This window comes from Kogia breviceps, chromosome 9 (assembly GCF_026419965.1).
Source record: "Kogia breviceps isolate mKogBre1 chromosome 9, mKogBre1 haplotype 1, whole genome shotgun sequence".
Classification (NCBI taxonomy): Eukaryota; Metazoa; Chordata; class Mammalia; order Artiodactyla; family Physeteridae; genus Kogia; species Kogia breviceps.
Genome location: NC_081318.1, coordinates 112,526,131 through 112,538,941, shown reverse-complemented (window position 1 = coordinate 112,538,941; position 12,811 = coordinate 112,526,131). Strand labels below are relative to the sequence as shown.

Here is a 12,811-nt window from a genome sequence, read left to right as displayed (position 1 = left end):
AACTTTTACACAGAGACATAGGTATTATTAATATTTTGGCATATTTCCATCTGTCATCCTGAATCTTGTTTGTGTATATTTCTATAGCTATGATCAGAGTACATATATAATTTTTACTACCTGAACATTGCAACATCACCATGGGTACATGTTATTATGAACTCATCATGGTTTTTTATTTGTGTAGATGTACTATCATTGACTAGTTCCCTTAGGTTACATATGTAAACTCTTTCCATTTTTTGCTATGATAAATAATGCTGTCAAACGCTCTTTAAGTGATTCTTCTTCTAATTTGGAGTTATTTACTTAAGGGAGACTCCTTGAAATGGATCATGAGGTCAAAATACCTAAACATTCTTAAGCATGTTGCAAAATCCTTTCCTGGAAGTATTATAAAAATGTACAGTGGAACCAGAGTTTATGTCCAATGTGTATACACACACACCTTCAATGCTGGCCTTAAAGCTCACCAAATAGCATATTCTTTTCCTTCTGACTGTGTTTATTATCAAAACAATTCAAATATGGTTGTCAATAGTAGAATACCTCTTTAATTTTCAGGGCCAGTATTGAGAAGTGATATATGTTTTAGCCTTTACCGCCCAACGTGCATAAGTTTCTGCCTGTAGGTCGCCGCATGTTGCTGTGTGTGTATGCAAGTGTGGGGCGGTGTTGGGTTGACAGGTGCAATGGACGTTTTCCCAGGCTCTATGCAGGGCTATGAAAATCCTTTTTAATGGCTGCGTGATATTCCACTACAAGCTATATCATAGTTCACATAGGCGAAGTAGTTACTAAAATCTTTCCTATTGCTAAAAAAAATACAGCAATAGACCTCCTCCACATATATCTTTGCATGGTTTTATGCATCCATTTCTGTAGAACAACTCCTTAAAAGCAGAATTATTGCATGAGCTTTCTCATTAAATTAATAAACTATTTTCTGATTTGGTAGTGATGCCCAGTTATTGGAAGATATTTCGTTAAGGAACTCAAGACGTTAATTCAGTTTCCACTGAGGTTCCTAACTTCTAACTCGGGCCTAGTTCAGGGACTAGAATCCACAATATCCATTGGCTTCAACAGCTCTTGAAGCTCAGGCACTGAGTAGGAATTAACAACAACAACAAAAAAAGGTAAAAAGTCCATCCTCACTTATAACCTGTGTCAAGCAAACAAGGTAAGACTAACGTAGAGATTCCCCCCCCACCACCATTTTTTTCCAAATCTGTTTTTTCATCCTACTCTTAAATACTAGAGCCATAGTCTTTGCAAGAGCTTATTATAAAATGAGATGGAAGAGAAGTCTGTTTTCGGTTAGTAATTATTTTGTGGCCCACATTGTTTCAAAATGCCTGGCGTTCAGGAGTCATCAGTGCGGAGTGCCTGACTACAGAGTGACGTGTGACAGCAGATCCGAAAGCATGGAACCTTGCCCTTTCCTAAGAAAACGGAGAGTGTTTTTCTTTTGCCATGGACCACGTGGGCTCTCACGTACGAGCATCTCGGCTGGTCCAGCCCCTCCCTTTACCAACGAGGACGCTGGGGCTTGGGCAGGAAAGAGGCACGTCCAGGTGACAGAGCAGGGGCTGCGCCCCGCGACCCCATAGCCGGTGCTTTCCAGACACTGCCGTCTGGTTTCCCAGACCAGCCTGGCGCCTCCGCCGTGCTGTCTTCCACTAAATCATAATCTTTTGTTTCAGGACTTCACCCAGTTTCGTATTCACTGCGCCTTTACCTCTGTCGTCTCTCTGACGAAGCATTTGCAAATAATGAGTAATTGTCCAAAGTGACCTCCAGGCACCCCTGGGCCAAGGCCCGAGGGTGGAAGAAGGGGCCGCCCTGCCCGTCCCCGGGGGGCGCTGCACCCTTAACCAAATCTGACCACAAGGCAGGTCCAAGAAGGGCTGTGAATAGCAGTTCCTTACGCTAACCCGCACTTCTGCCTTTTCTGAGAACTTTCACATCGACTCTCTCATTTGTTTTTCAAAGCAGTGTGATGAAGCCAGAGGCGGGGGGGGGGGGTGGGGGGGGGGACTAGGTTCTCTCCCCACTTCACAGATGAGGAGGTTGAGGCCGAGTAAATTATGTAAGAGGTCCAGGTACTCACTCCTTGAGAGGCGAGGAGAACAGCCCCTCAGACCCCAGGGCAGCCTCTGGCCGGTGAGAGCTTCCGGGGCGTCAGCCCCTCTCTGACGGGGCTGTCGGCTCCTTTCTGTGTCCCCTCCCAGATGCAAGAGGTGAAGGTTCCCTGAGAACAGAGGGAGAAAAACATACCGCCTAGAGCATGGCGACGGTAGGGGTGCAACTCATCCCTGAGCAGGTCCTGGAGATCTTGCCACATCTTACTGCGTTCAGGGGGGCACAGCCCAGTGGCCAGAATGACTCTGGTCTTCTTGCGATTTCTCACAGAACGATCAGCGAAACCAGTCACAGCTCCCAGGCCCTCCCTCCCCTCAGCCTTCCCAGGCCCGCCTCCTTCTCCGTCCACACGTGCCCTAGGCCAGCACTTGGCCCGGCCAGCCCGGCCCCCCGCCCCCTGCAAGGGAGCTGCAAATCCCCCCACCCCTGTGTCCAGGGTCACGGGGCTGGCGGGGGGCAGCCCCGAAGGCCGATGCCAGGCCTCGGACACTGTGAGCCCACGCCTCCCCTTCCGTGTGCCTCTCAGCCTCTGGCTCCAGCTGTGCCTCGGTGATCTCTGCCCCCACTTGGGTTCTGGAAACCTCTAGTTGTGCATTCAACAACGTTACTCCTTAATGTGAACGCTGTCAGGAATCAGGCCCGTTTGAGTTCCGCTAGGTCTGTACCTGACACAGAATAGCTCTCCATCAACGAGGGTCCGAATGACTTGAACTTGCACGACACCCACACCCTGAACACGGCCGACCGGCCTGACCCGGCACAGCTCTGCCGCCTTGGCTGGCAGCCTGGCTGTCGGGGGCCTCCTGGGCCGGGTCAGTCCCGCCACCTGCCAGCTCGGCTGTCTCTGGGCACGTGACTTAGACTCTTTCTGAGGCCCCGGTGCCCGCATCCATGACAGGGGCATGATACCAGGACCGGCGACCCAGAGTGTTGGGAGATTGAATCAGTCACCTCATGTTAAGTGTCCTCAAGGGTGCACATTCAGTGAGGGTTCGTCAGGCCTGTGGTACAGAGAAAGAACGTGTGCACGCTGGAATTCTAATCCATGTACGCAAGACCTATGGTCTACATGTAACATGGTTTTCTCCGTGTTTTCTTTATTTTCTATTTAGCTTTTCATTGCACACCATCTGGGCTCCCTCCTTCTAACTGACTTACTGAAGTTCCTTATATTTCTCAAGTTATTTAATTTCTACTTTATTATGCTTTGCTGAGCAAAACCAATTAGCTGTAAACTTAGGCAACAATTTATTCAAATTCACCCATTAGCGAACCAACTCTAGGCTTATTGTGGGAATTGGGTACCAAAAAAGGTGTTCAAAAGACTATAGCAGCTATGGAGCAAAGGCAAACATGAAGACTTCGTTTATTTTCTTTTTCTTTCTTTTTTTTTTTTTTTTTTCGCTTATTTTTAAATGGTTTCCTGTTTCTCTCGCTTTCCTTAAATGGGGGAGTGGGTTTGAATGTACAACTGCTCTGGACATTCTCGTAGAGCCTGTACATTTCAGTGTCTTTAATACTTTTGTTTCTTCCATCTGAAACACCGTGTCACCCATCAGCCGCAGCTCTGCAGAGTATCCCCCAGAGACCGGTCTCCTCTTGATATAAGGTCAACATGTCGCACTTAAGATGGAAAAAAGCCCCCCTGTGACGCCCCTGCCAAAGGGTTAAATGGAAGAGATTTTAGAAGCAGCGTGGGTGAGGACTTTCGTTTTCAAATATGTGGCAGTTTATTATGCAACTGAATTCACTTCTCAGGCCTAAGCAGCTTATCTTGAATCTAGTCCACTAGTGCATGGGTGGTACTTTTAGATATGATGTGATATAATATCATTATTATAACGTAATGTATAATACCGTTTAACATCAATAAACCCGTATGCCACAAGGCACATATAGTGGGGTGACGTTTTAAATCAAGCCCTTCTTGGGACCGACACATCACTTGCTTCCACGTTTGACTTCTTAACTGCTCTGACGGAAGGTTGTGACTTCAGAGGCATTTTCATTCTGCAGGTGTTTTAGGGGCAGTGGAAAAAACCTCTCACGCAGAGGAAGGGGATTTCCTTTGTAACATGCATGGAAGCTCTAATGAACGTTTGGGGAGAGACACGACACATGAATGAGTTTGCCCCATTTTTTGTTACCTCTCTGACATACGGCTGCAATTCTTCAAGGAAATTCCAAGAAACCCTGAAGGGCCCTGCCTAGAATTGGACAGCATTGGTTTACTCACCCAGGTCCCTGCAACAAGCCTGAAACAGACACTTCCAAACCTGGCTTCCCCCGGGAGTTATCTGGAGAGATTAAAAACCCCAATCCCCAGGTTACACCGCTTGCCAATTAAATCAGAATGTCTGGGGGTAAGAGTAAGGCATCAGTACCTTTGAAAAATCCCCACGAGTTGTCAGGGCTCAGCAGCGTTTGGAAACCACTGTCTGTCTTCACGTCTCTCAAGCTGCCTGTCCCGGATGAACTGCATTCTTCGCCTGCCAGGCTCCTAATTTGTACACTTCTTATTTCTTTAAAATCTTAATATGCTCAATTAATTGAGCACCTACTAAGTGCTAAAGACTCGACGGTTGCTTTCACCTTCACTGAATCCCTTTGACCCCCAGGGCCCTGGGAGAGGCCGCACGCGCTCTCGGGCTGCAGCTGGCGAAGACGAGGACAGTCTTGCTGCTGGCGAAGAGGTCCAGGCGGGCCTGGCTCCCTGACTTTCCTGGCGTCACAAGATCCATGAACTTGCACTGCTTACTCTGCTGTTGCCCTTGATGTGCTTTGCCCTTCACTTTGCATCGGGGTCCCCTGTTTCACTGCCTGCAAGCCAGCTGGTTGTAGACTGATGCTCTTGGAAGAGACACGGGACTTTATTGGTGCAATTCCTACCTGATACGTCATTTCCCGTAACGTGCGGATGCCAGGGGCACATCATCCGTGCCCAGAAGGACACCAGAGGACCTGCCTGCCCACAGACACGAGTAGAATCTGGCCTCCCTCCTGCCCATGGCCTCGTAGCTGAGGCCCAGATTTGAGCCCCGGCTCCTGAGCCCGCCCCGTTCATTGCCCCGCCCTCCACTGTCTGTCTGTCCCTGAGTCTGTACGGAGCACCCTCCCTGAAGCTCCGTATTTTGAAAATTCCTCCTGCGGTCAGTGGTGCTTGGAGGTTTCCTTGGCTTATTGCACGCGTGGAAAGCACGGGGCGAGACCAGGAGGCCCTGAGAGGAGCCGCCCTCCTGCCTTCCGCGGGGGCTCGGTCCTCGCCGCTCTTTGCCTCGCGTCTGGGCCTCCATCGAGGATAAGGGCCCTCTCCGGAGGGATGTCACGCTCCCGAGGAGGGGCCGTGGAGCGGCCGGGGCAAGCTGAGCCCTGGCCCTCTCCTCGCCATGGCACCAAGAGGACCGTGAGAGCCGAACTTCACAAAGATGGGTGTTATTTGAGGGAGCCTTGTGATCTGCAGAGAGTGTGTTCTTGCTCTTTGCAAATAGTCTCAACCTCACATTTTTCCTCGCACCTTGGGGCGAGGCTGCATGTCTTAAGCAGCACTCGGACTGGGCCCACCTCTTCCTCAGGAAATAATCCATGGAAAGGGTTTCAGGTGCTGTAAAAATGGCAAAAACAGTACTTATTATTCACACTTCTCTGAATTACCCATTAAAATATTTCTTTTGGATGTTTGCTAGCCTTTATAGAGAGGGATCTTATACCCACACTGAAAAACCCTGCCAGACCTTCTTGTGTTTTTCTTTTACTCTCTCTCTCTCTCTCTCTCTCTCTCTCTCTCTCTGGAGGGGAAAAGGACCAGGGAAGCAGAGGAGTAAGTGGAATTGAGTTAAATTTGTGCAATTTCAGGAAATTATATGAAATCAGTACTTTAACGGTGGCAAGAAATAACTATTATTTAAAAATCACAGTTGTGGGCTTCCCTGGTGGCGCAGTGGTTGAGAATCCGCCTGCCGATGCAGGAGACACGGGTTCGTGCCCCGGTCCGGGAAGATCCCACATGCCGCGGAGCAACTGAGCCCGTGAGCCATGGCCACTAGGCCTGCGCGTCCGGAGCCTGTGCTCCGCAACGGGAGAGGCCACAACAGTGAGAGGCCCGCATACCGCAAAAAAAAAAAAAAAAAAAAATCACAGTTGTGACTGATATTGGAGTTGGTGTCACAGAGCTCCATGTGGGACCCAGGTCCACCCTTTGATAAGAAAAACCTGTCCACCTTCATGAGAAAACAGAGCTCAACTGTGAATCATGTATGTAAAACACATGCAAATGGCAACAGTAGAAAAACATGGACCTGAAGTAAGTTTCTTTAGTCCTAGAGCACGGCTGTCATCTGCACATCTCTGCCCCCTGCCTGCACGCTTTGCCGTCTGGCAGCCAGATTCCCAGACCTGACGTGGGACAAAACCTTTAGACTGCATCCTCCTTTAGGTTTTCCTAGCTGGGTGCTGGTGACCGTGACTATTTCACGGATTGTTATTTTCCTTTCCTTTCTTGCCCTCTCTCCTTTAGCTCTGCCAATATCCCAGGATACACTGGCAAGGTTCATTTCACAGCCACCCATCCAGCAAATTCTGCTCATCCATCAACGACCCCCTTGCCAGATTCAGAAGTGCACCAGTAAGTAGGAGTCTTATTACTCAGTGGGGAGGTGTCCTAATGATGATGATCCCATTAAAGAGCAATTGAGTACTAAGAGTACATTTACGTTGTTTAAAAAATAGGGTGTCGAGTCCAGAAAGACAGAAGAGTTCATTCTCCGCTGTTGTGGCTCAAAGGAGCATATTAAGATATTTAATGCATCTTAGGCGGACAGCGTCTTTGCCTCTTGGGCTCAGCTCTGCAGACACATCACCCTTCTGCATTATCCTCAGAACATGCATGGAACACACTGCATGAGACACGTATTCATTTCTTGTGAAGAGCCACCTTACTTTTTTGGTTGAAAGTCATATATATATATATATAAATTTTTTTTTTTTTTTTGCTGTCCGTGGGCCTCTCACCGTTGTGGCCTCTCCCATTGCAGAGCACAGGCTCCGGACACGCAGGTTCAGCGGCCACGGCTCACGGGCCCAGCCGCTCCGCGGCACGTGGGATCCTCCCGGACCGGGGCACGAACCCGCGTCCCCTGCATCGGCAGGCGGACTCTCAACCACTGTGCCACCCAGGAAGCCTGCCGTATATATTTTTAAACACCGTTTTGCAAATTGAAAACAGGAGACCTCTGATGGCAGTTCAGCGCAGACCCTGTGTTTTGAAGCTGCCAGCGAGAAGCAGTGCATTATTGCTCGTTACACCTCAACTTTGAAAGCATCTTGTGGGCGTCCTGGCCTTGCAGATAAGATGACACAGCCCCCAAGATGCAAATGCAGGGTCCAGAGGCCGGCCCCGTGCCAGTAAATAAGCTCTCGTGGTGGGTCGGTGGGTGTGCATCTGGGAGGGGGACCGACGCAGCCCCCCACCTCCATTGGTGCCTTTTCTCCTTTTTGGTGGAGAATCCACTCATTCCTGAAACATTCTTTGAGCACCCACCCTGGGCCAGGCACTGCTGAAGGCTCTGTGCTCACCGGGTTGAGCAGGAACGCTCCAGGCTCTCAGGAACCTACGTTCTGGCATGCAAGACAGAAGCAAAGAGGCATACAGGTATCTGAAGAAATGAATTAAAACGATTTTGGAGAGAGACACATGCTGTGCAGAAGAAAAGGCAGGGTGACGTCCGAGAGAGAGCCTGGGCAGGGACCCAGGAAGCTGGGTGGTCAGGGGGGCTGGTGGGTGCTGACCTTCAGTCAGAGTCCGAGCTCCTGCCTTGATGGGCTTCCGGACCATCCCGAGAGGCAGGATATGGCGGGGGCCTCGGGGGCCTCGGCCCGCGGTTCATACATCAGTTCACTCATCATACACTCGTGTGCGTGTGTTCTTTCTTTGTGTCAACGAATGTTTACGGTGCCAGGAGTTCCCAAGAGTTAGATCCAGTTTGCAAGGAGCTCCCAGTCTAGCGGTGAGCAAGGGATAAACCAGTTACCCTGGAGGATGCCCGGGGTCGCCATAGTGACAGTCACTTAACAGCTGAGGGCTTCTGGGACGCTGCCCTGTAAGGACTGACTGGTCTCATCAACCCTGTGACCCTGGGAGGAAGGTCTCTTGTTTTCCCATTTGACAGGTAAGGAAACTGAGGCTCCAGGCCGGCAGGGCATCTGTGTGGGTGCAGCGAAGACTTCACGGAGGGAGGAGGTGGCCCGTGCCGTGATTCTCGGGGCAGTGGGCTTCGTCTCGCAGATACTGGAGGGCAGGCCTCCGCCCGCCCCAGGCAGCCCGCATCGCGCAGCCGCGGGGTCTAAGCGAGGCAGCTCTCAGGCCTCCGCCCGCCGCCGTGTGAACTGTGTGCAGAGAGCCGCGCGGTAAGGGCAGTGGCCGCAGGACGACGGGGCGCGTCGTCAGCTGAGCTCAGCTCGGACAGTTGGACAAGGGGCCGGCATCTCTGGGCCACCCAGTGGGAAACATTTGAAAGCGGGTCATTGGCTTCCTAGGCTGGTGTTTTGCATTCAGTCCGTTTTCTCTCAAGACACATTATCAAACGTCACACAGATTCCCAAGGCAGGGCTGGTAGAAATTTAGACGTAGTGTTTTACTCCCTCTGAAAGACCGAAAGAAACAACGTCAAAATTAAACGCATCCTTATATCTGTCGTTTAGACTTATTGCCCAGGAAAGCTAGGCTAACGCCCTGCGTCTGGGCAATTCCCGAGCCAGGAGAGACCAAACTCGGGGATACTTTTTCTGGCAAGTGCAGCCGGTTCTCGCCCCGAATCTCTCAGACCTCGTCCCCGACAGCCTCGTGGTCTGGCGTGTTTCTGCAGCCACGTGAGCTAGCCGTCCGAAGTCCCTAATATATTTCAGAGGAATCTTTATTCCTACGTGGGAAACTAGCCTCCACCGTTACTACTCCTGTTCTTACTGTGGTCACTGCTGCTACTTGAGAAAAGAGCCCGAGTCTTTAGGCCATTTGTGGTAGTGGCCGCAGCAGCAGATTCAGGCTGACCCCTGGCAGCCCCGCACTCACCCCACACAGACCGCACACACAGCTGTCACCTGCCGTCCCAGAGTGGGGCCCAAGGACCCGCGGAGCTGTCTTCTCTGGGGTTCTCGGTGCACAGCGGCTCTGGAAGCACAGACAGTGGCAGCAATACACGTGTCACCCACTGTGTGACACGAAATGACAGGCCTGTGTTGGGCTGGGAGCCCAGATGACCCCTGCGTGCCCCCAGACCAGGGCTCCTGACGCGGCAGCAGGGCTCTGCGGTGAGAAAGCACAGGGGGCGCGTAGATTGTTAAAAGCACTCTGCTGACACGGGCCGGCGGCCTGCAGCAGGGCGGCCAGTGGCCTGCACCTGTCCTGGCGCCTGTGATCAGAAAAAGTCAGGTCTTTGAGGTTCTCCGTGGCGAAGTACTGCCTCTGATGTTTTGTGACACGACACTTAGTGTGTTTTTGTCGTTGTCGTTGTTTTTCTCTCCGCTAAAAATTTCCAGCGACCGTGAGAGTCTAAGTCTCTACCCGATGAGTATCACGGAACTTAGTGAGCTGGGTGCCTCCTGATCCTCTTGGTTTCTTCTGCTGTTCCTGAGAAGCCGCCTGCCCGGCGCCTGCCCTGGGCGCTCCGGAGGGATGCTCTCCCCCCTCGCCGCCCTCCCTCCATGGAAAGCCGGCCCCACCCCGTGGGGGCAGCAGCCCCTCTCCTGCCCCTGCAGAGGGCCCCCCTGCTGCTCTCCAGGCCCCCCCGCCGACCTGCTCTGGCGGACCCCCACCCCGTGTCCTCCCCCCACTTCAGAATCGCTACTTCCACCACTGCTTCTGTTTCCTTACCTCCCAGAAAGACAAGCTCCCACTGGCCTCAGAGGTTCTTCCTTCCCTGTGAGCTCCGGTTCCCCTTTAGCCCTGTTCCCTCCCTGCTGGCTGGCCAGGCCCAGGGCCTCCCCGCTGGAGAATCAGACCTCCCCCTGGAGCAGCCACCCTGCCCGCCCTCGCTGCTCCACGCCCTCCCAGCCCTCTCCCCTCTGGGGCTCTGGGCTCTCCTCTCGCTGTCACGTGAAAAGCTCCCATAGGACAACGGGGGGGAGGGACCGAGGGCCCCCCTTCGCGCCCAGGGCAAGAACGGCGCACTTGCGGTGGAGACAGTGGCCGATGGGCCGCAGTGGTGGTCTGGGGTCGAGTAGCTTAGGCCTTGAATGTCAATGCCCAGGGAGGGAGGGCCGTGCGGTCCCCGTGACACGTGCGGAGGGTGGTGTGCAGGACACCAGCAGTGCCCTGGGATGGGTATTGCTGAGAGGAGAGGCAAAGGAGCAGGAAGGGATGATGGGACCGGGGTTCCGGGTGGGGAGACGGGGGCGCAGGAGACGGGTCAGAGAGGGGTGCTGTGAGGCTCCAGGTCTGAGGGTAAGGGCGTCCGCTCCTGTGTCCAGCACAGCTCAGTGCTCCCTGTGCTCCCCTCGCACCGGAATTCAACCTTCACAGAAGCAGGAGTTCTCATTCCAACAGCCTCTTTTTCACAGCACAAGAAAAAAACATTGCTACTTCATGATCATCACAGCGCAAAAAGAGGGTGCTGGAGATTCATTGGCCGTGTCCTCTGTAACTTCTGCCACGTACGAGCATCGCGGTGTGTGTGTGTCTGATTCACGTGGCAGCAAATTCATGGCAGGATTGCTACGGGCTGTGTGCAGTTGTTCAAGAGAGATCGCGTGACCCAGGTCCATGCTGCGGTGGACACCTCTGGACACCAAAGGGGGAAAGCATCATTTGCATTCATAGCATTCTACATTTTCACGGTTATTTCCTTTCTTTTAATGCTCACCGGAAACTTGGTGGGGCCTCATTTCCGTTGGAGAGATGAGCAGACTACGGTGTGGGTTGAGAGCATCGTGAGGGAGCCACCAGGTTACCCCACCTGCAGGGTGAAGCCAGCTCTCAGCCCTGCACGTGGGCCCTCCCGCTCTGCCCTTGTCCCCCTCTCCCCCTCCGAGCCCTGCCCGCATGCTCCATGCCCTCCCACCTTCCCGTCCCCCTGAACTCGGACCTTTGCACCAGCTGGCCTTTACCGTGACCCTCCTGCTTCCTCCCTGACGTAGACGCTGGGTGGATGTCCTTCCCCAACCCAGAAAGGTGGCTCTACCTCTGGGTGCCCTCACACCCTGAGCCCACCCCCACGGAGGCTTTGTGTGGTAGCCCTGGGTTATTCAGGTGTCCCTCTGCAGCCTCACCTCCTTTTGTCTGTATTTTCTGTATTCTTAGCACCTACTGTAATTCTAGGCACAAAGTAGATTTTCAATCAATGAAACTGAATGGATATGTGTGTATAATGCATAGAATGCAATCAATGAACTGAATGCAAATAAATGAAATAAAGGAAACAATACACACAAGGACTAACCATTTTCTGTTCTGTGCTTCTCCTCTTTCTCTCCCAGCCCCCACCCCCCACCCCGACGTGTGTATCATTAGTTGGAGGATAGATGAGGTTATATGCTTTTATTTTATTTTATGTGTCTTTTTTCCCCTCCTTTCTGTTACAGCATCGTATGGAGAGAAACAGCAGTCGACCTCTTCCGTCACCAGGGGCCACTGTCTAGAATGGTCACAACTGTGAAACCCTACAACCCCTTCAATAAGAAGGAAAAGGAAACTGTAGGCTACTGAAAGGGACCTGCCCTGAGTGACACCTGAGCCTTGGGGAGGCGCCATGCACAGTACAGTGGGGAAATAAAAGAAATCAAATAAAGCATGTTCCCAGTGTGTCTGTACAAGCTGGACAAGGTTTGGTGGTGCCACCATTCCAGGATGGCAGCCGAGGTCTTCTGGAAGCCCCCAGCAGCAGAGGTGTTATTTTAGAATACTCTTCTTTCGAGTTGGAATGCCTACCTAGAGGCTGGGGTTCATGCGGGGATTATAATTGTGGAGCCTAGATCACAGATTCTACGATCACAGATTATCCAGTCCAAGGCCCGTATGCTGTCGATGAGAAAACAGAATATGAAGAGAGAAAGGGGCATTCTTGTCACACAGAGTGTATCGCATGGGGACAGCGCCTGTGATACAGAAGACAAAAGCCGGCCTTTGCCTGGCTCCAGTGTCTCTCTTTCTGAGACACAAGAGCAGCCCAGGCTCTGTGAGGGTCTGAGGCAGGAGAGACCACACATCACCACATTAGGGTCAGCGTGTGGCCTGGCTGGGCCGTGACCGAGTGGAGCTCCAGCTCCAGAATCTCTCAGCCATGGATGCGGGCTGTGTGGGATCCCTCCGTCCTCCCGCACGAGGTTATATTCGTATCCACACGTCTGTAGATCCCGTTCGCTTGTGTAAACCTTAGCACATGTGATCCACAACCCCACAGCAGGCATTTTTCAAACCTCTTGCTATTTTCTGAATAAGCAGACTGAGACTAGGAGAAGGGAAGTACTGATCGGAGGTCACACACTCATCATTAGCAGAATTAGAACTAGAACCCAGGCTTTCCGGACTTAGAACCTTGGCCACTCCATTTCTCGGCACAACAAATAACCTTCCCTGAGTTATTAAAAAACAAGCAAACAGAGGCAGGATGACTTCTCCTTCTCCCAAGAGATTCAGAATGAGATGGGGATCCCACAGAACTCCAAACAGATGTGTAAA

The 12,811-nt window shown here is 52.0% G+C and overlaps 1 protein-coding gene across 1 annotated transcript in view; it reads left to right on the top strand.

Annotated features, from left to right (window-relative positions):
• The window catches only part of SPMIP7 (sperm microtubule inner protein 7), a 30,581-nt gene extending 18,742 nt beyond the window's left edge, over window positions 1-11,839 (top strand). The window contains exons 7-8 of the mRNA XM_059073993.1: window positions 6,659-6,766; window positions 11,716-11,839. Coding sequence (XP_058929976.1) covers window positions 6,659-6,766; window positions 11,716-11,839 — 232 coding nt within the window. The remainder of the gene's footprint in view (window positions 1-6,658; window positions 6,767-11,715) is intronic.
• Window positions 11,840-12,811: the final 972 nt, after the last annotated feature.